At 39.5% G+C, this 26,971-nt stretch overlaps 1 protein-coding gene across 1 annotated transcript in view; it reads left to right on the top strand.

Annotated features, from left to right (window-relative positions):
• hydin (HYDIN axonemal central pair apparatus protein) overlaps positions 1-26,971 on the top strand; it is a 77,906-nt gene that overhangs the window by 33,983 nt on the left and 16,952 nt on the right. The window contains 37 exon segments of the mRNA XM_069687047.1: positions 154-374; positions 4,918-4,975; positions 5,317-5,526; positions 6,568-6,810; positions 6,917-7,091; positions 7,579-7,724; positions 9,364-9,491; positions 9,965-10,101; positions 10,559-10,686; positions 10,783-10,896; positions 11,481-11,561; positions 11,738-11,887; positions 12,010-12,249; positions 12,668-12,797; positions 13,188-13,358; positions 13,524-13,628; positions 13,964-14,127; positions 14,352-14,430; positions 15,260-15,268; positions 16,713-16,877; positions 17,052-17,193; positions 18,277-18,433; positions 18,572-18,665; positions 18,814-18,920; positions 19,221-19,340; positions 20,230-20,439; positions 20,566-20,772; positions 21,048-21,280; positions 21,379-21,561; positions 23,794-23,913; positions 23,993-24,152; positions 24,312-24,484; positions 24,628-24,826; positions 25,086-25,179; positions 25,450-25,543; positions 25,682-25,850; positions 26,856-26,938. Of these exon segments, the coding sequence (XP_069543148.1) occupies positions 154-374; positions 4,918-4,975; positions 5,317-5,526; positions 6,568-6,810; positions 6,917-7,091; positions 7,579-7,724; positions 9,364-9,491; positions 9,965-10,101; positions 10,559-10,686; positions 10,783-10,896; positions 11,481-11,561; positions 11,738-11,887; positions 12,010-12,249; positions 12,668-12,797; positions 13,188-13,358; positions 13,524-13,628; positions 13,964-14,127; positions 14,352-14,430; positions 15,260-15,268; positions 16,713-16,877; positions 17,052-17,193; positions 18,277-18,433; positions 18,572-18,665; positions 18,814-18,920; positions 19,221-19,340; positions 20,230-20,439; positions 20,566-20,772; positions 21,048-21,280; positions 21,379-21,561; positions 23,794-23,913; positions 23,993-24,152; positions 24,312-24,484; positions 24,628-24,826; positions 25,086-25,179; positions 25,450-25,543; positions 25,682-25,850; positions 26,856-26,938 (5,399 nt within the window).

A 26,971-nucleotide genomic window follows, 5' to 3' on the forward strand; every position in this document is an offset into this window, starting at 1 on the left:
CACACCATACCTAAAAGCATGTGCTAGTGGTTCCCAGTAGCAGAGTTTTAGGATCTGCAGTGGGTTTCTAAGACAATTAAAGTACTTCCACATTTTTCTGTAATGTCAACTATTCTGAATGCATACTTTTCCTTCCTTGACATCTTCATCCAGTTTCTCGAGGTACACTACCAAGGACACCCACAGCAAGACATGGTGCAGCTGCACGCTGAGGTCCACTTCCCCAACCTCCACTTCTCCTCCACCACAGTGGATTTTGGCTGTGTGCTTAACTGCACAGAGACTCAGAAAGTAATCTCAATCACCAACTGCTCCCCACTGCCTGTATCCTACCACTGGGCTTTCCTGGAAGACCAGAAACACTGCACCAACAGGTAGATTTACACTGCAAAATGTCTACACACAGGCTTCATGGTGGTGCAGTGGTTAGTGATGTCACCTCACAGCTAGTAGGTTCCTAGTTTGAGCCCGGCTCAGACGAAGGAGGCCTTTTTGCATGTTCTCCCCGTGCGTGCGTGGGTTCCCTCTGGTTACTCAGGCTTCCTCCCACAGTCCAAAGACATGCCCATTAATTGGTGACTCTAAATTACCTGTAGGTGTGAGTGTGAGTGTGTAAAGTCTCTCTCTCTGTGTCAGCCCTGTGATTTACTGGCCCATTGACAGCTGGGATAGGCTCCAGCCCGCCACGACCCTGAACAGGATAAACGGTATAGACAATGGATGGATGGATGGATGGATGGATGGATGTCTACACACATCTAATACATTATGAAGGATATTAAGCAGTTGAAACTTTGATTACCAGAGGTGGAAAGTAACTAATTACATTTACACACATTACTGTAATTTAGTAATTTTTTTGTGTACTTGTACTTTTTTAAGTCATTTTTAAAATATGTCATTTTACTTTTACTTAAGTAGGTTTTGTTTGTATTGTAATTATTGTACTTTTTTTTCTCCATTTAAAATCACATCCGTTATTGAGTAAAAAAAATGTAGGCCTAAATAAAAAACGAAAGGAAAAAAAATCACACCCCGTAAACTACTGCAGTGGATGTTGAGAGAACGTTGAATTCTGAGACTGAAAAATAGAAAATTATAATATAGACTTTTACAAATGTAATATAATATAAATCATCACTTATGGGCCTCTATACATGTGTGTTGGTGAGTGTGTGTGCAGACCCTTGTGAGACCTATCCCTCTGCATCTATTCTGTTGTTTCGCTTTGCACAGGACATTTTCAGGAGGGGCGCTGTTGGTTCCCTGAGCCAATTTCAGTGTATAGGTGAGCGTGGGAGTGGTTCAAATCTGGGCCCCATTCAGACCAACGAACATGGCAAAAGAGCGATGCAGAGTTGGCCGGCCACCAGACGCTCGCCAACGAGCATCCCCCTCAGGTCTGGCTCCAGGGGGTAGCCCCGGTCTCCCTGATCCGGGGTAGTGAGGTAGCTGTCACATGTTCTTGCCTCTTCATAGGGGGTTTTTGAACCGTTCTTCGTCTGGTCCCTCCCCTGTGACCAATTTGCCTTGGGAGACCCTACCAGGGACGCGCAAACCCCTCCACCACATTAAGGTGGTGATTCATGGAGGGGTAGTACTCTTTCCACCTCTGATAATTACATACATTATTATATATTACAGCAGAGATGCAATGCAAATCCCCTACATTGGTGTACATTACATAGTGGAGCCTTGGAAGCAAACTCGCCTGCATTTTCAACTGATAAGATACTATATAGTCAGCTGGATAGAATATACGGAGGGAATCGAGGAAGTGAAGGGACAAGTCAAAGAATGGATCTCAGCCATATATTCAAACCGTCCATTGGGATGAGTTAGTACAGCAGCTATACATTTAACCCTCTAAATTGAAAGCCAAACCCATTTTAAATTCTCTTGGGAGGACAAATGTACTGATTGAGTACGAAATGTTATATTGTGCCTCTCTCAAGCCTTAGTGCCTGCCTCCTCCCTTGAAATGGACTGTGAATACAAGAGTAGTGTTTCTATCCATGGCCATGAACCAACTAAGTGCTCCACCTGATTTATAACCCTCTACTGTCTTTTTCCTTCCCCCACTTCTATCCATTGGTATTCTTCGTTTTTGCTCCGCTCCTTGTCCTCATATTAGGATTTAACATTGCCTATTTGTCTTTTTTGAACTCCTCCTGCTCCCTTGCCTCTTCTGGCGGTGCTTCTGCTCTCTACCAAATCTTAACAAACCTTTTTTTCTCTTTCTTCACTTCTTCAATCTTTGACTGTGACCTCTCTTAACAATCTGTCTCATAGGCCATCCTGCTAATTAAATGGAAACCTCACTTTGAGCTCACTCACTCTCTCTAAAGTCTCTCTTTCTCCCTCACATAACCTGCACTATCTGCCCATGTTCAGCTAATTACGCTCCTATCGGTAATTACACCACAGCCCTTGGAGAAAGGAATTTCAATAGAGCTTACTCTTTTCTATCCATCTAACCCACTGATAGATGGAGGCAGTACAATACATTAAAATACACTAACTTCCCTCTCTGAAGAATCTTATATCAGCAAGCAGTAAACTAGAAAGCTTCTGTTTATTTCAAATTTTTTGTTTGCAATGTAGGCTCTTTCACGCATTATTGTATGGATTGCTGGACAACTGAATGACTTGATTGCCGGATCACTTAAAGCTAATAAACCCAGTTGCTTTAGAGGATGTTGAGTTTAAGCCAAGGTAACAGAGGGACCAATGCAATGGTGTGGAAAAAGTTCTGGGTCAACTTTCCATGGTCAAGCAGTCTCTTAAACCTAGGATGTTATTTTTTCAAACAGTACATGGGTCAGAAACAGCCTCAAGTTTCCTGTTAAAATGTACAGAAAGCTGTTTTCATTGTGTTGTCATCTGCAAAAGGAACTGTATAAACTGCATATCGTTATGCCTGAGAAAAAGACATTTCAGTTTGAATGCACCTCAGTAGAAGAATGGAAAAATTGTTTAGTATTATTCTCTCGCTTCAAAGATTTTCTGATCATTCAGAAGCGATTGAATCAGAATTTAAGTCTCATAAGAGAGAGGACAAAAGCTTTAATGCTTAAACCTGTATACTACTTTCCATTACAGCTTGCCAAGGTAGCATGAAATGGAAAACGTCAAATAAAGTCCATGTCAAGTCCTGTTTTTTTCTGAAATATAGTTCTCTTGAGCAAATGTAGTTATTAACTTTCCACAATGCATTGGAGACAAGTGAAACTGGCTGTTGTTGTAGGTGGGAGTTATGGCTTAAGCTAACTGGAAATGGTAAAAATCAGAAAACAGAGCTTGTTTTGTGATCTTAGCTGTTTTATACACATTTATTTATGTTTACAATTTATTGAAACATTGTAAATCAGTGACAAACCAGCAAGAGCCTCTCTATCTCTCTCACACACTCACATTAACTCACAAACTGGAACCCCAGTAGCTATTTCTCTTTACTAGGACAATTTTACAGCATCAACTTCTCTCACCCCCACCCCTACCCTTCTTTGTTTCTATCAGTCTGCAGGAAGTGCAATTCTTATGGTTCAGTTGTCTTTGATGTGTAGATTTTTACTACAAGCAAACACAGGACAACAATGAAACGCAGTCACACCCACAGTGTGCATGAAGGAAAGAGTAGATGGACAGGAGAGAGAGACAGATGTGAGAGTGTCAGAGAAAGGCTATTTCTGTTTTGAGCTGAGCTCTTGCAGAGTCATCATCTGCTGTCTCACCATCTGCTCCTCTGTCCGCACCAGTAGGTTTTAAACTCTTTCTTATAGGACCTGTGTTATAAAAAGTGTCTTTTTCCATGGGGGGGATATACTTTGACTCGCAAAAGGTCTTATCCACCAAAACTGCAGCGTGTATTCAAGGACACTGACCCACAGTGTTTGTTCATCCTTTCATCTTACATTGCTGAGGGTACTAATTTGTGATCTGCCCATGGTCAAACATCAGGTCAACTAGTTTTTTAATACAGCAATGATCCTAAACTAACCATGCAACAATGCCCCCTGCTGGTTGCATTACTACCATACACCCCATATAAACTGATAAATTGACAAACCAGTACTGTAGCATTCTTGGGAACTTGGGAAAATGTGTGTAAATGCTGCCTTACATGCAGCCACACCCTGAAGCTGAAAACACATATCCAAGGCTACACACACACACACACACGCACACACACACACACACACACACACACACACACACACACACTCATATACACTCACACACTATGGCAATAACGTAGCCAGTGTTTGGTGATTTAATATAGAACTTGACCAGCCAGCTTTGAGATGGCTTCACTCACTAAATCTCTTTCATTCTCTTCCATGTTTATTCAGCACTTCACTGCAATCTATCCTGACCTGTTTCCTGCTGCTTGCCTATTAAAATTCCTCTTAATTATAGAACACTCTGTTTAATTAACTTGATGGATGCACCCAGTCTGATCCCACAGGGAAAGAGAGAGTAGCAAAGAGAGAGAGAGAAAATGAGAGTCAGAGATCTTTGGGGTGTGGATACTAAAGATTTTCTTCTCCACTTGGGATTTTTATGTTAGTGATATATTACATTTACAGTAGATGCTTCTATAATTTATTTGCATTTTCTGTCTAATACTGTCAGTTGTACATTTTCATAGGACTGCTTAATTTATGTTGCTTGCCTCTTCCGATTGTTGGAGGAAATTACCTATTTTGTTATTTATTGCATGCATCTATTTATGCAGCTCAACTTTAATTATGAATAAATATTTAATGTCAGGGATATTTTATTCTACTTTTTCCATCTTAGAGAGACAGAGAAGCTGGAGGCAGAGCAAGAGTGGAAAAATTCAGAAAATGAGACTGAAGAATGGTGGAGTTCCTCTAAAATGGCCTCTCCTTTATTTTTTTCTCTTACTCTCAGCCACAGAGCCGGAGCAAAGGAACAGAGCAGCACACAGAGCCCACCGCTGGTGGAAGAGGTAGGCAAATGCCCACATGTAAACAAATCAGGGTTTCCCTGACATTTCCAGTCCGTCAGGGGTCATTTCCTACATGTATTTATGCTGCAGTGCTGGAGGTAGAAACACATGCACATACACCAGTGTCTGCATTATAAACCTCAACATGCAGAGTCCCCGCTTTATGTCAGTGTGCAGAATATCTTGTAATCTTGTAAAACTCATGACGGAGGATCAAATAAGTGCACTTCCTGTCAGCCTCATCTTTTATTGGGAATATCACAGCATTAAAACCTTAGAATGACTGAAAACAATCAGCATGAATCTTGTAAGTTCTTCTTGTTCTCTTTTTGTGTCTATAGGTTTTTGATGTCTCGCCAATATATGGTCATTTGCAACCTGGGGATGAGCAGCTGGTCACACTCTCTTTCTACGGTCACAAAAATGTCAGCAGAGAGTTGATAGCACAGTGCCATGTAGAGGAGGGGCCTACGTATGAAATAACACTCAGAGGAGAAGCATCAGTAATCAGCTACAGCCTTGATACTACCCTCGTCGACTTTGGTCTGCTGGTACGTAACGAGGGGCTCCTAGTTTAGTGAGTTATCCCAACAAGCTCTTGCCCTTCTATCCTGGTTTTCTCATCTTTGTTCTTTCTTTGCCCTCTGTTTAACTGTATCTGTGTGTGACACATGATATACTTATACAACTTTTCTTTCCCCATTCAACATTATTTCTCAGATAAAGTAATTAGACTTTGCTTTCCCGATTCAACTTCTACACATTATCAAATTATCTAATCCTGAGGGGTATATTGTACATGAGGTGCTTGTATGTTATGATACATTTTATATAAGAAATAGTATTAACTGTGAGAGGGGAGTCAAGAGATTTTTACCCACTTTTTTTAGCCGCTACAAATACACTGATGTGAAGAATACCATTAACTTTGAATGTTTTTCCTCCTTTGGTCTTTTGCACTTCCCCTCCCTCTTTAAGTATGCAAGCCATCCAGACCAGTTATCATTGATATTCAAAACAAGGACACATTGATTTTTGATTTAGTTGAAATGAGCGATTCAGCAGAACATTTCTCTGACCTTCCTGTCTGTTCAGCACTATACTTTATCCTGCTTTCTTTTCTCTCTTGCTATCTCACCCCCCCTCTTTCAGTCTTTGTTGTTTTCTTGTATCAATGATCAGATGTATCTGAATAGGTTAGGAAGTCCTGAAACAACCCCCATTAGTGCATGCACAAGTGAAAGATTTTGAAAAAACAATTTTTGTATAAGTCTGTGAAGGTTCTCAGTCATCCAGGTCATGGTAATTCAAAGCTTAATCCAAAAGGCAACTGGAGAACTTCAACCAAGTCCAGTTTCATTTTGGAATAAGCTTAGAATTTGTAGGTGTAAACAGAGACCAGCATCATACAAGCTTTCCTTTTAATACATCACAATTAAACACTGAAAGACAGATACTAGGTGGAGTAGTTTTGCCAAAAACCTCTGTTAATTGTGAGTTTAATTACATGACTTTCAATGAAAATTAAGGTATGAAGGTGACAGTTTAAAAAGCAGTGTTCTCTCCTAAAAGTCTCCCTCTTTTTATTCAAGTTGTTTGATCACGTAGGGGAGGCTCAGGTGACCCTGAAGAATACTGGCAAGATGGGCTTCAAATTTAGCATCATCGACCCTCAAATGGAGAATGAGGAGGAGGCAGATGAGGAGGCAGGGGGACGGAGGAAGGCCCTAGAAGAGGACAAGGATCAGCCAGATACACAGCAGCTAAAAGGCAATGGAGAAAATGTGAAAGCACAGCAGGTCATGCCTGGCCAGCCACTGGTCATCCCCAACATGGTGAGATCATCTTGGGACAATTTCTGATGTGGAAGGGTCATTTATTATGGATGATTTTAACCGGGTTTTATGTTTGTGTGTGTGTGTGTGTGTGTGCGTGAGTCAGGGTTACATTGATGCTGATGCGGAGCAATGTCTGTGTATTCTCTACCTCCCGGGTGTCCCTGAGGTGTTTGAGAAGCGGCTTCAGCTGCAGGTGGCTTTCCTTCAACCACAGGACATCACTCTGACTGGAGAGGGAGTGTTCCCAAGGATCAGCCTCAACTTGCCACAAAACCTGTGTATGTAAGACATGTACTTATTCACACACACGTGATTGAATCCTTAGTCATAAAGCCAAAGAATGAGAATTTATGATTGTATCCTTGCTCAACAGCCAAAGGATGAGAACTCACAATATAAAAAAGTTTGTTATCTATAACTATATCTTTAGTCATCTTTTTCACTTTTTTCCCTTACCAAAAAGTGCAGGCAATGTCTCTAGAAGAAGTGTTCTCTGAAAGGACAATTTCAAACTTACAGTACACAGCAATAAACAGAAAGTGCTTACCATGATATGTAATGTTTATGATCCCAGTGAACACATTGTCAGAGAACAGCAGCTACATAGCTGTTCTCCTAGAACATAATCCATGTTTGACTTTTTGTTTTCTCACGCATAACACTGAGCCGTTGGTGGACAGGTCTAACAAGTAATGACATGCCTAGAAATATTGAAACACAGGTACAACTCTTCTGCACTGGTGTGACCCTATGATTTCCTTGCAGCAGAGGAGTGCTACAGTGATGCAGTGCAGCAGGCCAAAGCAGCTGTGGAGCCAGATAAGGTCAGAGAGAAGCTTAGGAACAGAAATATCACTGGTGGAGGAGAAACACAGTCCAGCTGCCCTCTCCGAGTCAGTATCTTAACAACAGTGATGCTCCGCAACATAAACCTTGTATTTTCCAAAGTATTGTTTTAAAGATTGAAAAACTATCTGCAATATGCTGTACATAATGTAGTGAAAACTATCCAATTTGTTTTGATAAAGGAAGAATAACGTAATCCAGAGCAACTACAACAAACTTGTTTGGAGTTCAACATGAAGATGAAATTTATATTTGTTTAATTCAATAATTTGAGGTATTCATTTTTTCCTATTTAGAATTTTTATGTTAAGTCTTATGTGGTCAAATAATATAGTGAACTCATTCCAAATATAGTCAAGGCGATGCAGGAACTACGTCTCTGCTTTAAGTAACCGGTCTATAATGTAATGCTTTCCCTGTTTCTTATCTGTGAATTGAATGCCAATGGTTAAAGCTATTTTCTGCTAGACCTGGTTTTGTGTGTTGCACAAGCAATATCACTGACATCACCCTTCACTAGTGAGATGAAAATGCAAACATTTTCGCAGCAGATAAGGTTAAAGACTGTGATGGCCAAGTGAATCTCAATACCTCCCTATCTACAGACTCCTCCTGACCTTGGTGACTTCCATCTTTTCCCATTATATTGTAGAAAAAGAAGACAATGGCAAACAGATTTATATAAAGTTTGCGATTTTTTTGCTTTTCCACTATCATATTTATATACATTATCTTGTAATGCATTTTAAATCTGTAATTACAGTTTGGCCAGTCAGAACAACAACTCATCACCACTACTACTCGTTTGATTACATTTTGTTAATCCACACATGACATGATTCTTCAACCCTTGGTCCGGATTATGAAAAATTCACAGAACAGAGCAAAAAAAACCAGGAAAAGACAAAGATAATGGATCCCCACCCGACAGACCTGCAATAGATATATTTTGTCAGGTCAAAAGGCTAATTTGTGTCACCGATTATATTCTGGCTAGGAGAATTAAGATGAAAATTACTTTGCTATTACTTGTAGGGTGTTGCCACTTGTAGCCCCTTGATGTGGCAATTAAACATTTAATTCATCATACTTCAAGATATCATAGAGGGTGTTCAGACCTGGTATCAACATGTGGTTTTCGTGATCGGATCACTAGTGGACAGCCTTAACTACAGGTGTGAACACACCCAGGACGGATTGAAGACGCATTCAGATCCGATCACTCAGGCCACATGCTAGTTGTCATTTTGGGTTTGACTTGCCTTAATGCAATAGATGATTTACTGTATGTAGAAAATGCTATTGATCATCCTGAATTTGCAAATCTCAGAGCTGTCTAGCTTTCAAGATCACTGCCTTTTTTCAGGATTAAAATTGCAACTGCTGTAATCTGAAATGACTATGCTGTTAGAGACAAGCATGTGTTGCTTAGCCTTGAATCTCATCAAGTAATATCCAAAAAGATATTTTTTGCCAGCCAAAACGGATTTAAAACCATCTTTCAGTAGTGTATGAGAAAGGAGTACAATATGCTATTCTTAAAAGGTGCTCTAATTATCAGTATTATATTTGAAAGTAGCTTGAATTACTTTTCTGTCAGTCATTGCATATTGCTTATTATTTATTGCTTCTTGTTTGTTTACGTGCACATACTTTTGTGTCCCTGTCCATTTTTCTTTTCTCTCTTTTGCCTGATTTCTCTAGTATGAAGAGCTGCTTCACATGGAAATCGAGAGAGCGCTGGTCAAACAGAATGCTCTCGCTGTGAGTGAAAGCCTGCTGGAGCTCAGTGACTCACAAGGTTCCACCACAAAGTTGCAAAATCTCAGCAAGTAAGCTCAATCCCAAAAACACACGTTGGTTGTACAGATGGTCCCCTCACTAGATGAAAGAGAGAACTGGGTTGGGGAATTCAAAGAGTTTGTGTAAATGAGTATTGCCCGGCGGGTATGTTTTTGTTCTGACTGCTTGTTTAAATTTATAGTTTTGATTAACTTCCACAAGTGTAAACTGCAAATTTATGATATGAAAGAATTATTAAGTTATTAAGTTTTTGTTCAGGGCAAAGAACAGAGTTCCAAAAAATAACACATGTAAAAACTAAAAGACCTTTACGTGATAGCTTGTTTAAAATAATTGGGTCAGTATTTATTGTGATTTGCTTTGACATTTTAATTGCAAGGACATTGTTTTGTAAAATCATAAATCCTGCATCTTAAGTACTGCTTAGTCATTCTTCATGACAGAAACGTGATGTCTGGCATGGATGTTTCATTTAACTGATGTCTTATCACCACTCTCGCAGGTTCCTACTCCCAGAGTACGTTTTGGATTTTGGTTTTGTCATTCCTGGTAAAGGCTGCAGTCACACTGTAAATGTCACAAATACTGGATCAGTGGCCGTGTCCTTCCATGCAAATTGTAAACGTCTAGCTGGCACAGGTAAAGCAGTACATTGCTGAAAGTTATCTGTGAGGTCACATAAGAATTAAAAACGAACTAACAAATATTATTGGTCTCCTTTGTGCTGTAGTCATGAATGGTTTTGAAACCTAAAATCTTTTTGTAAGAATTTTCAGGTAATGATTAACAATTTTGTTTTCATGTAACAGTTCATTCAAAAGATTGAAACCGATTTGTAATTATCAAATAAATATGACAGTGGTATAGCTATTATCCTTTAACTCTTTGCAAAATCTTAAAATTTTTCTTTTACTTTAAAGAGACAAGTTTGCAAATGTATGTTAAGGGTGACAAAATCTAGATTGAGTCCTGATTCCTGAGAAGCAAGACAACCTATCTTAAAGTGATAGCACAGAATATAATCATTTATCATTAGTGTGACACTTTACCTTTATAACACACAAATGACTTTGAGTGTGCTGTTGTTTCATCATAGGTTTCAGTGCTGACTTTGAAAGAGTGAAAAACCTACCCTGCAGCGAGACACATAAATTCACTGTTAAATTTGACCCCCAAAGAGCCAACCTGCAGATGGGGGACACAAGTGTTGTCATGCCAATACAGGTACACATGGGCAGACTGTGCGCACTGTGAAGTTTTTGAATTATTTTTGATTAGCACTATTGTTATCTCACCCCTAAGATATGTTTGGTTATGCAGGTCACAGGTGGTCCAACGGTTCAGGTGCGGCTGTGTGCCGTGGTAACCGTGCCGGCCATTACTGCCTCCAAAGATGCACTGCAATTTGACAATTTGCAGTGTGGCATGTGTCAGGTAATACAGCGTAATAACATAAATCACAAGATGCCGGTATGTAGACTTACTAAGCTTTCTTGTGGTGTTCTATTGTTGAATGAAGGTAGACGGTTTTCTATGTTTGTATAGGTGTATTATATAATCCTTTACACTGACTTTATTGAAATAAATAAGTAAATGAGTCTAATTTACCTTTTCTGCCATTTTTACTTTGTTATCAACATGCTAAAGAAGGAGAAAACAAAAGTAAATGAGAGCACAACTGCTGTCGACAGCTTAACACTGAGGGGCACTAATGAGTGATCAGTGTGTTGCCTCACTGTGGTGCCATCTTGGTGTCAAAATCTTAAAGTTGATCATTTCCAAGGACTTTTCTTACTAAGCTGATACAGTTAAGGTGCTTATAACTTGATTGTGGTTACACATCTGTAGAGAAGAAGCACTAGCGCAAAACTATGACAAGATATGTTAGCAGAAGCATCACGAAGGCCATGCATTTACTGAAAATCAATATGTTCTGTTTGAGTCAAACAGACATGACAATGCACTCAGCTTTATTTCAAAGCCTTCTAAACCTTGTGTTATATTATATCCCCCATCAGGTGAAGACAATACAGCTGTTCAATCATGAGTCTGTGCCCTGCCACTGGAGCATAGCTGAGGAGGTGAAGCCTTTCAAAAAGGTAGAACAACTGTTGGATTATTGATGTTTTCATTCACTTTTACTTTTACTTTTGTACTTTAATATCCACATGACAAAAAGTACTTCTCTGTAGCATCAATCATCTTTAGCCATAGAGAAATTTAGTGTTTAAATGATCATTAAAATGAGAAAAATAAAGACATTGTTTTCACTCAGGTAGATAAGTTCCTGCCACTCTACCAGCGAAAAAAGGTCTTGCAGGAGCAGCGACCACCTCCAGTGGTGTTTGAGATGGTTCCAAGCTCTGGCATGCTGTCTCCTGGTGAAAGAGTCAATGTCCAGATAAAGTTCAGCCCTGCTGAGGGGGTAAGTACCTTAAATGATTTCAACGTTTGGCACAATGCTTTTATCGATATTGGAAACACTTGTAAAACAGTTGTTACAAAATAAAGGCAAGGATGGTGACTGCCCTGAATATGTCTTTGCAGCATGCTTACAACAGGCAGCTTATTGTCCAAGTAGCTGAGAGCAACCAGCAGGTGTTCATTAAAGCCCAGGGGCAGGCGGAGGAGCCAAAACTTGAGTTTTACCCATCAGTGCTGGAGCTGGATCCTTGTCTGCCTCTCAGCACTGAGGCTGAAGCTGAGGTTACAGTCAAAAACCCCTGCGCTTTTCCCATTGAGTTCTACTCCCTGGAGTTCGACACACAGTATCTCGAGGAAGAAAAGGTAGCTCTCTTTTCAGCCCCAAATCCCTAATTCAAGGCAAGAAAAAATGGTATAGATATGTTCTATAATGATATGATAAAATGATTAGATAATAATAATGTGTACATGCCATTTAGACCTTGAAAGGCGATTTCTCTTTTCCTTGTACAGTCAGTATCACATTATGAATGTCTGGCCCTTATTCAGATCTTCAGGTTAGTTGTAGCTGATCCAATAGATTTCTCCCTTTCCTTTTTGGAAAAATGAGCTGCCCTTAAACAGTTACTCCATTTCTAGAGCTGTCTTGTCTCTTTTCTACATCTTTACCTGGCCCCTCAACTATTATTTACATTTATTTATTTTCTGCTTTTTTTGTGCCTTTTCCTGTTCATATGTCTTTCTCTTTTCCCGCTCCTCCTCATTACTTCATCCCATGTAGATCCTGCGCCTGATGCAGGGTTATGATGAGAACAACATATTACTGCTGCCTCCCAGGGCCCCTGGAGAAAGTCTCCCTACAGAATTGCTAGACTACTACAAGGAGTACTGCTCCCAGCTGAAAGATGATGGTAGCTTCAGGCACATCCATGGCATGTTCATCTACAGGAAATAAAATCATGTACTTGTTTGTCTACATTATGTATCAGTGCAAACCTGTTTTTATATAATTAATTTGTGTAAAGCAGAGCTGAAGGCAGGCTCGGGTGAAAAAATGGCACGGATGGTTAAAAAACATGAGGAAGTAAGGAGGTCAAATGATGATGAAGGGAATGAAATTAACGATGAAGAAATTAACCAACTTAGTGGGAAACCAGCTGAATTATGTGAGTACAACCATTTTTGAGATGCTTATGAAAGAAGTTCTAATAGCAATTTGAACAGTGTGTTTTACTTCATGTTCAAGATTAAATTCATAAACTGAGAGCTTTTTCTTTAAAGCTTGTTTATTGTGTATTCAGTTATTTCAGAGATGACCAGAGAAGGAAGCAGCAAGAGACTGGGGCAGCTTGAGATGACCCCCGTTTCCAGAGCAATTGCCCGCCACATGTGCATTGACCTTACACCAGAGGGTCTGGCAGCACGCAACCGCAGAGGCATTGCTATTATTGTTTATGGAGCCCCACTGACAGGTGAAATCCTGATTCTGTACTGTAAGATAAGTTAAACGTTATCATCTCTCATGCTAACTCTTGATATTTCAGTAAAATATAGGAATACTAAGAGTATTAGAAAACATACATCGATAATCCCAGATAGCTGCAATTGGTATTTTAAATATTCCTCCTATTTTTCAGGTAAAAGCTGCACAGCAGCTGGTCTGGCGCATTACTACAGAGGAGCTTGCCTGAGTGTTGATGCTGTGGTAACAGATGCTCTGATAAATGGCACCTCGCCTGTTAGTCTGACTGCAAGAGAACTTTATGACTGTGCTGCTGCTGAGTATGCTGAGAAGAAGGCTGAGGAGGCTGGTAAGCAGAATTCTGTTTAGAAAGATGGTGGCATACTGTGTATGCAGTTCATTTTGGATAATACACATATCAAGGTTTTGTGTTTGTACTGTATGGAAGTTGCAGTTGCTAGTAAAGACCAACAGACTATTAACTCTTTTATTTGATTACCAATCACTTAAGAGGCATGCCTCTTGAGCATAGCATTCAGTTGTAATTGGCAAATGAAGGTGAAATAAAAAAAAATATTTATCTACATCTAGCTCAGGCTGTTAAAGAAACCACAGCGCCTGCAGCACATCTTGAAGCCTCAGATCCAGCTCCAATAAATACTGATCCAGCTTCACATGATGCTGTGGAAGTTCTTGGAAAGCCAAGTGAAGACAGCATCAGTAGAAATGACTCCAAGGCTCCCCAGAGGACTGACAACTCACATTTTGGTCTTTGCATGGTATGCTTTCTCAATTCCTCTGGTCATCTGGTGTGTTTCACTGTTAGGTTAAGCTGTTCAATCCTTAAAGTATCTGTCTGTTCACCTTCAGCTTGGTAAATTAAGGGTAATCTACTGACTACACCAGCAAAGTCTCTCTTCAATCTGATTATAAAAGGATTTGATTAAATTGTATTAGTATTATAATTTAATTAATCACATTCTTTCATATGGTTTTCCTTCAGGGAGTAGATGTGGCAACACTCTGTAATCTCTTGCCTGAACAGTTACTGGTTGATATCCTAGTGGAAAGATTTCAGGTGAGTTAACAGTTTTTCTGTTTAGAAAGATGGTGGCAGTAGTTTATATATTCAATATACTTTGTGACATATAATAACACTGTTAACTGTTAGGGCACAATTCCACATGACCTAAACATACAGCTAGATGTACTTTTAGAATGGTAAATATCATATGTATGAATGAATGAATGAATGAATGAATAATGGCTTTATTTCGAACATGTGAAAATAATACAGCAAAAAAGAACAAAATAAACAAAACAAAAAAACAATATTACCTTAATATGTCCGAAAAGAGTAGAAAGAAGCTTTTTTAAATTCTACCCCTTCTCCCCTACTCAGTAATTAAAGGTCATCAGTTTTCACTTTTTTTCACTTTTCATGCCATAATTTATTCCCTTTTAAAGAAACCCTCTCTTGATCCCTCTGTTTTAAGTTATTTTAGACCCATCTCCAAACTGCCATTTTAATCTAAGATTTTAGAAAAAATTGTGTCCACACTTGTTTGAAGAATTTAAATCTGGGTTCCGGTCCCAACATAGCACTGAGACTGCTCTGGTCAAGGTCAATGATCTACTGCTTGCAGCTGACTCTGGTCGGTTCTCTATTTCAATTCTCCTTGACCTCAGCTCAGCCTTTGATACAGTGCACCACAATGTCTTAATCAGCCGTCTGAAGTACAGTGTTGGCGTCAGTGATGTGGCACTGGACTGGTTCGTTCCCCCTCTGCCCCTAGGTCGGGCTACATCAATAATTTCTCCTCCAGTCTGGGAGCCTTATCTGACATTGTATGCAAAGAGGCCCGTAACTTAGGGGTCATTTTTGACGAGGAGCTATCATTTGACACCCAGGTGACTAATGTTATGCGCTCCTGCTTTGCCCAACTCCGACAGTTAGCCGAGATCCGGTCATTCCTTTCTCCTTCCGATTTAGAAAAGGTCATCCATGCTTTTATTTCCTCCAGACTCGACTATTGTAATGCACTTTATTCCAGTATCTGCAAACGCAACATCCAAAGATTGCAATTAATTCAAAATGCTGCAGCCAGGCTTTTGACCAACACCAAGAGAAGCGACAAAATCACATCAGTCCTTGCAGCCCTTCACTGGCTCCCTGTGAGTTTTAGAATTGATTTTAAGATTTTATTGCTTGTTTTTAAAGCTTTAAATGGTCAAGCTCCAGCCTACATCCGTGAGCTGCTAACCCTTTTTTGAGCCTGACCGCTGCCTTAGATCTTCTGGCAGGGCCCTTCTAGAGGTTCCTAAATCCCGACCGGTCACAAAAGGTGATCGAGCTATTGCAGTTCGGACCCCACAGCTGTGGAACTCCCTGCATGGTGATCTCCAGCAGGCAAACTCAGTATCTTCTTTTAAATCTCTTCTTAAAACTCACTTTTATCGTCTGGCTTTGTCTTAACGTTTGCTCTGTTTTACTTTTTAGCCTGTTTTTATTGATGTATGGATTTTTATAAATATTTGCTTTTTGCTTGATTTTACTATGTGCCTTGTTTTAATTGTAAAGCGCTTTCTAACTTGTTTTTGAAAAGTGCTATATAGATAAAGTTATTATTATATTATTATTATCAGCTCACTAATAATATCTTATCCGTCTTAACACATTATTTACAAATTGCCGCATATATTTAAATGTATATACAGTAGACAACAGAAAATAAATAATGTGAATAAACAAGTAAATAAATAATCTCTGAGAACACAGAGAACACACTTCTTCCTCCCTGTACCTCGTGAAAACCATATATCACTTTCATTTTTGCACTGGGTCATGCTTGAACATTGCTTTAGCTCTGCACTCAATCCATTCCACAGCTTTACTCCACATATAGAAATAAAAAAAACTTTTTCATGTACGGACAAAAAGATGGTTAAAATTTAACTCCTCCCTCAAATTATGCCCCCATCTCTATTCAAAAACAATATTTGAATATTACCAGGGAGTAGGTTGTTAATTTCTTTATACATTTTTTGCGCTGTTTGAAAATGAACCAGATCAGTAAATTTTAATGTTTTTGATTTTAAGAATAGTTAATACGTGTGATCACTATGACAGGTATTATGAATGAATTGAAGATTTCCAGCTTATTTTGTCATCTATTATCAAGAAACTTATTTTCATGAACTCTTTCAATGTCCACACCATCTACCTGTATCTGTGCTGCTCATATATTTATTATGTTATGTATGTAACACTAAAAAGAGGAAGATCTTCACTTGTGTTTTCTCTTCTGTCTTTTCTTTCTGTTGATGCTGCCATCTTTGTTACAGCAAAGTGATTGTTACCGAGGCATAGTGATTGATGGCCTGGACTCTGCGTACACTCAGTCAGCAGCAAGCACAGTGCAGGTTGTTCTCAAGGCCCTGAATAACCGTAAACACATCTATGTAATCAACCTGTCTGACTCCTACGCTGCCCTGAAAGCACGCAAGAGGGCACAGAGAGCAACTGAGGGTAAAAAATTCACCAGCTCACACTCATACAAAAATTCTCATGCAGATGTTGCAGAGGGCAGAACTCATCTGTTTGTATAATTATTTTTCTATTCAGTATGGTTTATGAAAATGTATTGTATGTGGAACTGTGTGTGTGTGTGTGTGTGTGTGTGTGTGTGTGTGTGTCCTTCAGAGGCTCTGCAGAGAGAGAAAGTTGAGAGGGAGGAGCAGTGGCTGCAGGAGCTTGATGAGGAGGAGTATGACGCTCTGCCAGAGGAGGACAAGGAGCGCATTGACCAACAACAAAGGGAGAAGCTCAGACAGCCGAAACTAAGGTGGATAATGGGCAGTGATTGGACTTCATGCATTCGTGTGTCCTTTTATGTTTTTTTCATGTGAGGTTTGTTTGTTTTTTTAAAGTAGAATTCACCTCAGTCCTTGAACTGGACAAAATGGGATACATTTCTACTTTTATTTTGATGCAATCGCCTGCTCATGTGTTGGTGCACATTCTTGAGATTTCATCAGTATCAAAATCAACACCCCTAAACCTGCCAAATAAGGCTGCCTGTTGCATTTAAGTTGCAAAATGTTATCAAAGATTGAAAGTAAGACTTTCACACTGCAGAGTTTACTGCTGCCCTCTGACAGAAATAAACAAGGCATGGGACATTATACAGTATATTATGTTACAGTGCCTAATGCATCATAGGATGATACTGGACAGCAATTTGAATAAAGAGTACAAGGGTGCTATTGGAGTGAGAGAATTGCCCCAACTTATTTTTTTCTGTCTTGAAATGTGTCCAGAAAAGCTCTCAGTGAATTAGAGAGCCACAATGATGATGTAGTGATGAATATATAAAAACATTTGACTAAATTCTCTTGGTTCTATAGCTTAATTTGATAAATGTCTATTATATTTAAACATCAAATTCATAAAGATGATTTCATGTATAAAGGACTGGCAAGAATAGGTTGGGGCAATCTGTGAATTTGTACCTTAAATCATTCATACTTACCACATAGGAACAATGCTTTTTGTATTACCTGTTCTTGCAAATGGCCCATGTCTATTGGGTATTCGACAATAATTGACTTTGAGTGATTCTATGCAGAAGAAGTACCATAAAATTGATAACAAAAAAACTATCAAATTAAGCAGCAGCACATTTGTTTTCATGAACTAATCAATATATGAAATATACATATTTAAGACAAAAAAATCTGATTGGACTATGCGTCTGTATACCTGGTTAAGTTCCTCACTTTACCTTTATGTTGTAAAACCTGTTTCAAGTGCCCTCTAGAATCTCATTTTTGAGTTTTGCAAAGCCACCACCAAATAGTGGGAATATTCTTAACCATTAAAGAAAACCTGTGTTTTTGTGTTATTATATGTGTGTCTTGTGTATAAGGGAGCTCAAGCAAAAAGAGAAAGAAGAAGAAGAACAGAGGCTCCAGGAGGAGATGAAGAGGTTAAGAGAAGAAGAGCTGAAAAAGAAAAGCAAAAAGGGTGGAAAGAAGGACTCTAAAGATCTGTCTCGCAAAAAGAGCGTGCTGGAGGGAAGGAAGGTCTGTATATGTATCCCATTCAAACACAAATATACAAAATCCTATGTGAACAGAAATGCTTGAAGCACACTTACTCACGCATTCACTTTTTATCCCATATGGTGACCATGGAATCCCTTTGTTTGATTTCCCCTCCAGTCACCAGATGCATCAAATGGGCAAAGGTTGTCTTCCTGTCACAATTCTAAAGAGTCACTTGTGGACCCGAGGGAGCAACTTAATTCAAATGAAGGTAAGTAACTGTAAATAATCACACCTTTTTTAAAGCCAGGCATATTCTCTTTAAACATCTTGGCACTAGGAAAAGGTGAATTTTATGCAGTAGATAATAGTGCACAGATGGGTTACTTGCTGACATATGGTCCTTTTTTCTTCTGTAGTGCATCAGAGCAAAGAGGCTGATGATTTAGAAAAGCAGACAGCAGAAACCAAAGAATTACATGCTGAGTCTCTTCCTCCGCCCGCTGACAAACTGGAGAAAGAAAAGGTATTTAATGATCAATACTTTCTATTTCTATATTCTCATCAAAATTATGAAAGCAACGAAGGCTGCTGCATTTAAAAAAGATATGTTTTTGTATCACTGACAAGTAAACAAACCTTTCCTCCATTTGTGTTGACTTGACATTTGTTCATTCTATCAAAACTGAATATTGGGAACATACAAAACAATTAAGTTGACAATATGTAGAGGTTGTAGATGTATGTAGATAACAACTATTAATTGATTCCTATTTCTACTATCCACCTTTGCTTCTCTCTCCAGTCCTGTGTGGATGAGCTGCAGTCTTTGTTCAGTGTGTATGAGCAGAGCCAGGAACAGGTAGAGCACATCCTGCAGTACTGGGACCGAGCCCAGGGCTTGTTGCTGAACCCAGCGTCAGACGAGGCAATACCAGACAAACATGTATGTTTGCTGACTGTCAGCTGTATTTTCTTTATAATTAGTTTCTTCAGGTCTTTGAGAATTGGACAAAAATAATGCTTCTGTATCCTGTCTTAAACTATTGCCTACTATTATCCAGACTTCTGGCAATTTCAATTGTTTCTTCCAAACAGAACATAATGGTCGCTTCCCACAATTGGAGATGATTTAAGATGCTTAAATCAATATAAAATATGATAGACAGACAGACAGAAAGAAGAAAGAAAGAAACCGGGAAATTGTGGAAAACTTGGAAAGTAATCTAAGAAATTAGGTGAAATACAATCCACATTGTAATATACATTTCCCTTTACTGTATCATAGTAATACAGTGTTGAAAACATTTTAAAGCAAATAATTTAGCTCTTTATCCTTAATAACAGAGTGATGAAATCACAACACAGAAAACAAAGATGTTGAATTTACGTTTGTCCAGAAGAGGGCAGCATTGGTTTGCCAACACATAATGCAAAACAATGTCAAGTTTTCCAACAGGGGAACTTTTTGAGGCCAGACTCATGTGTGGGGCTTATCATCACTGATTTAAGCTGATTGCTGCCTAACAGACGAATTTTCACATTACAACAGTTTCCTGTTTGGCTAGCGACCAGAGGAACATCACTGTGAAATTTTGCTGTATTTGTTATTACTTGTGTACAGTTTTAATGGGACGGGCTGTACTGCAGGAAACTTTACATACAGACCCTTCTTCACAGCAGATTTCTAGTTTGCACCTGAAAAATGTAAAGGATGACATGTAGATATAGTTGCTAATTGTACTCAGCAGGAAAAATATGATAAAAGCCTTCGTATTGCTGCAGCTGAATATTGGAGAACATCCACTTACCTCATCATGCCCCTGTGTAAACAGACCCCTGTTGGCAAGAGGAGCAAGAAAGGCAATAGCAAGACCGTGTCTCCAATGCCCTGTCAGATAGCAGCACCAGCTGAAGCAAACAAAACAGGAGACAAGTTGTCTCCACAAGACATCATCCCTCACATTGTGCTGAATGTAACAGGGAAAGGCTATCCAAGTGCCACAGAGCTGCTCAAAGGCGGCGTCCTGCCTCCACTGGTTGAGGTATGGCTTGCCTGTTATTTTGGAATTGTACTTTGTGTAATTTACTGAATGTGTTTTTCCAAAGTGTTGCCTATCACTTGGTTTTTCTTCAGTATATTATCACTGCTTAATGTCTGCTTTTGTTAGGTGTTGAATGATTTGGGTTTGGGACCCAGCGGCCCACCCATCCCTCCTCCCACCACCTTGTCTATAGTTCCTTTCCCTAAAAACACAAGGCAATCCAGCAGTCAACTCACCTGTGACTGTTTCACCTTCCTGGTTCCCTCGGGGCAGGACGAACAGGGTGAGGAGAAGAAAGATTTAGAGGAAGATGTACAAGGATCAGTTGTAAAGGTAAAGGTTATTTTACATCACATGACTGTGCAAACACACATGTGTAAGTTGTGCATTAATAGCAAGTGATTGTAATGATTTGTCCAAAGAAGACAAGTATTTTATCCAAATATTTGTGTTGATTTTGCCTGCCTTTAAAAACATGCTTACGAATTATCTCTAACACAGGTTAATGTTTCCAAATGATTACAGTCAATTAAATAAAATCTGTATTAATGTTACATTAAGTATTTAAAAATCTAAATGGTGTTTCTGTGTGTTTGTACTTGCCACAGGAAGAGATATCAGCAGCATCTACCAGAAGGTACGGCAAGGGCAGCATTAAGGAGAGCACAGTAACAATGGACAAGGATAAAAAGGGCAGAGATAGTCAGAGGAGCAAGAGACGAGCTTCAGCCAAGACAAAAGCAAAAGGCTTACGCTCACCTTTGGTACCAGTTTCCTCCACAACTCACTGCATCGAACAAGACCAAAACCAAGGAGACTTGGAGCTGAAACGTAACCAGAGGCAAGAAAACACACTAACTGTCACATTTTTTCCCCCCCTTGTTATTGTTTTACTAACAGTTTGTGTGTTTGTGTTTGTATTCATGTTGTTATGTGCAGCCTAACAACATTTCGCTGGGTTGTACCTGCTAACGGTGAGGTGGTTCTGAAGATCTGGTTCTACTCAGACTCTCCAGGGAAATTTGAGCAGATCTTCAACTTTGAGCTTCTTGGGACCCAGCAAAACTACCAGCTGATCTGCAAAGGAATCTGCACCTATCCCTCCATCTGCAAAGACTACAAGTCAGTTACTATAGCCTCTTTCACACATGCACTCCTGATATTTTCCTGACAATTTCAGGACCGTCTGCCCCCGATATTACCCAGAGTTGCACTTTCACACATGTCCCTCACAGCCGGAGATTTTTCCCTGTCGGACGCGGAGGGGGGGAGGAGGCAGGAAGGGGGGCAATTATATTTGGCACCTAATTCTGTTGTGTGTTTTTTTCAATTTGTCAAAAAGATTGTCACCCATGATCGATTAACTTGCTGGACACTCGTTCCTTGCGTTCTGTCTCTCCCATACCTGCAGCAGCATCTCCTACACGTCCCTCCTGTCAATGCATCGATTGAGGTGCAGATAGCAGATTAAAGTAGTAGTTATAGTAGTTTTGTGAACAAACACTAACATATGTTGGAGACGAATAAAGCACAGTTATAATGGAATAACGATGTATCTTTAAATCGGGTGACGTATTGTTGGCTGTAAACCGCCCACACCCCCTCCCTCCCCTGTCACTCGCTGGCAGTGAATGTTCCTGAGTATTTCCTGTTAGGTTCACACATCGGCCGACCTGGACTTCCTTCCGACATGATACTAGGTCGCTGGCAGGAGAAAGTTGGGTTAATGTTGGTGTAAAAAAAAAAGGTTGTTTGCGTTCACACATGCAACCCACCCAGGTAAAGTCAGGACATGTTCAGGACTGCAGTGCATGTGTGAAAAGGGCTTATAATGTAATTCAGTCAAATAAATGGTAAAGAAGGGAACAGGAGGGGTTATGACATAAAATACTTACTATTAAAAAAATAATGTTTTGTCTTTATATTTCTATCAATATTTATATGCACAGTATAACTTTAATGAAGCCAGCCAGGGAATATGTAAGATTTCTAACTTAGAGCATTTTTAAATCTGGTATGCCTAATGTGTGCTCCCTTAAAAATCAGGCACAATCTATCTTTTGTATTTTTTGTTTGAGTGACCAATTTTGATTAATCAAGAGAATACCATTCTCTGTCTTAGTCTAGTACACAACACAAGACCTTTGTCCTTTTCAGGGGTCCGTTTCACAAAGCAGGTTCAACAAACTCTGAGTCTAACCCTGAACTCTGAGTCGATCTACTTTGAGATAGGAAACTCTGAGTTTTCGGTTCCAGAACAGCTGATCAGAGTTAGTTCAATCAACTCTGAGTAGGTTCAGCCGGAGTTAAGTGAGTGCACGCTGACTATAAAAAGCCAGCATTAATGGAGCCCCGATACCACGATTCACCATGGCAACGGTACACAAAAAGAGGTCCTCCTACGTCACATCAGTGGAGCTCGAAATCCTCATGCGGACGTTCAGCGAATACGAGCATGTTTTTAGAAAAACAAAGTAACACGGCTGCAGCTGCAAAAGAGAGAGAAGCGGCGTGGGAAGAAACTGCTGCTCGAGTTAATGCGCTAGTTTAAACTGGTCTATTTATTTAATACTTAATCACGACCGGAAGCTAAGATTTATATTAATTTAGGAGCAATCCAGCGGGAGAAAAAAACGTACACGGAAGCAGTTAAAAATAAAATACCAGAACGTCATTCAAAGGTGCGACTCAGGCAGAACAGGCTCATGGCTGAACCTCACTTCAATCAGATTTTAAATATTAAACTAATGAAATATCATACAGTGGCTGTTTTAATGTGCATTAGCTTTATCCCTAACATGATGCTGACTTCACATACATCATAATTCATGTTGATTAAACTGAATGTGTTAGTTTAAAAAAAAATCCAATAACTTCTTAAACGCCTTATTCAGTGGTGGTGGAAAAATCTAAAAGTTATGACTTTGACACAGATTTGTCTTTTGATTTTTTTTATCATAATGATAAAAGACTTTTGCAAAGGGGTCAGAGCAGCACAGAGACGCAACGTTTCTTCTTTTAAAATTTGTAACCGCTCAAACACGCGTGAGACGGGCTGAATAAATGAGGAAGTCGAATTAGGGTTTTTTGTATTCTAGAGGGAGGAGACGGACTGCTATCATCAGTTTTTAGGCAGGAAAGCTTATTAGCTGCTCAGCTGAAGCATATTCAATGGCATGCAAACATACCTGTGGCTGTCACGTTGGTCCCATTTGATGCAGGTCCTGCCTCAGGGCAAGTTTTTTTTACCACATCTTGTTCGTGTTTTTTTCCTTCCCTTTAAAAAACACAGACATTATAATTGCCTAAATGTGATTTCAGTTGGGCTTAAAGTTGTCATTATTGTTTCTACAGGACTCTTTTTGCCCTCAGTAAGAAGATGCAGCAAATAGAAGATGGGCTTCAGAAGACATACGTAATCAAACCTAGATACTTTGAGTTTGGACCGTTACTCTGTGGCAAGACCAGAGACAGGTGAGAGGCAGAACAATGCCTAAGAATGGCTCAGTGTGACTGTGTTGTATCAGATTCAAAAGTGTATGTGTTTGTGCAGATACAAGGAAAATAGGTACCCAGAGAACACAGAGAGGCTGGTGATTCATAACACTTCCGGTCTGGAGGCTGAGGTCCGGTTCAGTTTCCAGCATGATACCCAGGCCGCTACATATCTGCTTGACCCCCCAACCATGACTCTCAAACCTGAGCAGAAACAGGTGCAATCATCACTATATTTACACTGCCTTTACCTATAATTTATTTATTATTGTGTGACCACAAAAGCAAAAGAAAAACAGATTAGGCATGTTTTGGTGTCACTACAGATGACTATAATAATAGCATTGGTACATGTAAATATTCTTCTGTCCTGTTAGGAATTGACAGTGTGGGCCTACCCAACAACAGTGGGACAAATGAAGGACAGCATAGTGTGCAATATAAAAGACAATCCGGAGCCTGTCGTCATCAACCTCTCCTGCTGGGGTGTTCGACCAGAGCTGGAGCTAGAAAGCAAGCATTTGCACTTTGACAGGATTTTGCCCCACAGGTACAAAGATATAAAAAACAGAATCATATCAGGGGAAAAAAAAAAACATGTTTTCTTTTAATTCTATTTTCAATGGTTGTGTTAGACAAAATGTATATCCCTCTTCCCTTTTCCATTTACCTACCTTTTCATCTTCTCCTTAGGCGGGACAGCCGTAGTGTGACACTGCATAACAAGACTGCTCTCCCGGTATCCTGGAGACTGCAGGGTGTGGAGGAGTTGGGTGATGAGTTCACTGTGCCACAGGATCAGGGCATCATCTTGCCCAACTCCTCTTTCTCCTTGAGCCTGCACTTTAGGGCTCGGAGGCCTGTCATCATTAAGAAGATCTTACGTCTTGAGGTAGAGTAAAATATATAAGCGCATGTGCATCTGACATTTATAATGAATTTGAAATACTGTAAGTTAGACTGTGTTCAATAGGCATAATGACAGTACTATTTCAGTGTTGATGTAGGCAGAATCAAAAATGTATAAAAAAGTCAAATGAATATGGGCAGGGCCTATGCAAAGAGATTATTAAGATAATATGTGCCAAACTGGATATTCACAAATCCAAATCCGGATGTTTAAACAGAATGTGATGTTTGTTTTATTTTAGGTATCCGATGTGGAGAAGATTGTGGGGATCGTACAAACTGAAAACATACATGTCACTGCGGAAGCCTATAATATAACTCTGGACATCTCACCAGGTAGATACTGAAAGAGCTTGCAAACACGTCATTAAAAGGTCATAGTTAATTGGGCCTTCTCTAACTTGTCTGGCTACTCCCAACAAACATATTGACCAAGGATTTTTCTTTGTGAGCAGTGTCAGTGTTAACTAATGAGTGACTGAGTTGCTTCCCTGATGTCACTAATGATACAATTGTAAAGTGCTGTGAAAAATAATTTCACTCTGGAACAAAGAAGCCTCACTAGTTAACTAACTATATACAAATTATATAATCTTGTTTTTACAGATGACTGTTTGGACTTCGGAACCATCAAAGTCTTTGAAGAGGCCAAACTGTCTCTTAAGATGAAAAACAAAGGGAAATATGAAATAGCCTACAAGTGAGTTTAAACTGCGAGGTTTTGACATTACGCTGTTCTATAGCATTAAGTTGTCAGTATTCCAAATTTGTATTAGTTAATTTTATGTCATGATAGAATTTTCAAAGTTGTTCTCTTGTCTTCTTTTCTGTTCTTAAGGTTTACATTTCAGCGGACTGACCCAACCCAGCCAAACCTGGACTCCATGTTTACGGTGACCCCTCAGAGTGGAACTCTATTGCCACACGAGAAACCAACAACAGTGCAGATCCTCTGCAGACCTACTGCAGAAGTCTTACTAAAAGAGCAACCTGTCCTGCCTTGCCAGGTCTGAGCCAATGCCTGTATATAGAGATGGACGTCACGTCTCCATCTACTCTCATTGTTCGAAAATTATGCCAAAATTGCCTCGGTGACGGGCGTTGCCATCTTGTGATTGTGACGTCATTTGGAGCTAGAGACTACGCAGTAGAGATCAGCGGGTGGAGCCGCTATAGCCACTTCCGTTAACCAAAACACACACTTAACTTTCTGAAAAAAACAGCAAGGATCTCACACGTCAGCATATTTAACAGCAGAACAGCTTCTTTGTGTTGGTGTGAGGTTAACGTTCACGTGTATGGAAACTTCAATGATTATATTGATTGTTTTTGTTACGTTTCCTCTCGCCGTTCGTCCTCCACTCTGCTTATCCGTAACTGATTGGCTGCAAGAGCCGTGTTGGTCAACAGAGCTGTCAATCATCCTTTTTGACAGCATCAAATAACTAATTAAAAATAAACTTGTCAGAAAAATAAACACTCAGACATAAATCAGCATGATAAGAACTAACTATAATTACGAAGCCATGTTTGAGAAAATTTGATTTGGCGTTTATCTTATAACTTATAACTTATATACTTACAACCTATACTGCAGCCAGTCAGCAGGGGGCGCTCGAAATGTTTTGGCTTCACTTTTAGGGAGCTGTCATGTCGTCCATCTTTTTATACAGTCTAAGGTCTGAGCCACACACTGAGTTATGAACTTTTAACACAATTATGCACATGTTTTGTCTATGTCTGGTTGAGAAGTTCATTATGAATCCCATATTGTTTGACAAACCCTAGGTTATGGTTTGTTATGGTTTGTTGCATGTCTTTCCACATGCCTTACTTTTCTGTTTTTTACATATTTGTCTGTTCACATGAGATTTACTTTGCTGAAACTTAGTCATGATGACAATACAACATGCTTCATGTTGTTGTGGAATGGGGTTAAATAGTTTGATTTTATAGTACTGTCATATTGATGCTACAGAACACACTCAAGTTTCTGGTTTTGTCCTTTGCAGGTCATTGAACCCAACACCGGGAATGGAGGAGAAACTATAACCATCTTAGCCATCAAGGTTTCAGTCCAGGCTCTCTACTCCAGGTTAAGGCTTGATTCATTCACTGCCTCCTTATT

The sequence above is a fragment of the Semicossyphus pulcher genome, unplaced genomic scaffold (assembly GCF_022749685.1).
Source record: "Semicossyphus pulcher isolate SPU_LCO1_2020_fin unplaced genomic scaffold, fSemPul1.0.p SCAF_8, whole genome shotgun sequence".
Taxonomy (NCBI): Eukaryota; Metazoa; Chordata; class Actinopteri; order Labriformes; family Labridae; genus Semicossyphus; species Semicossyphus pulcher.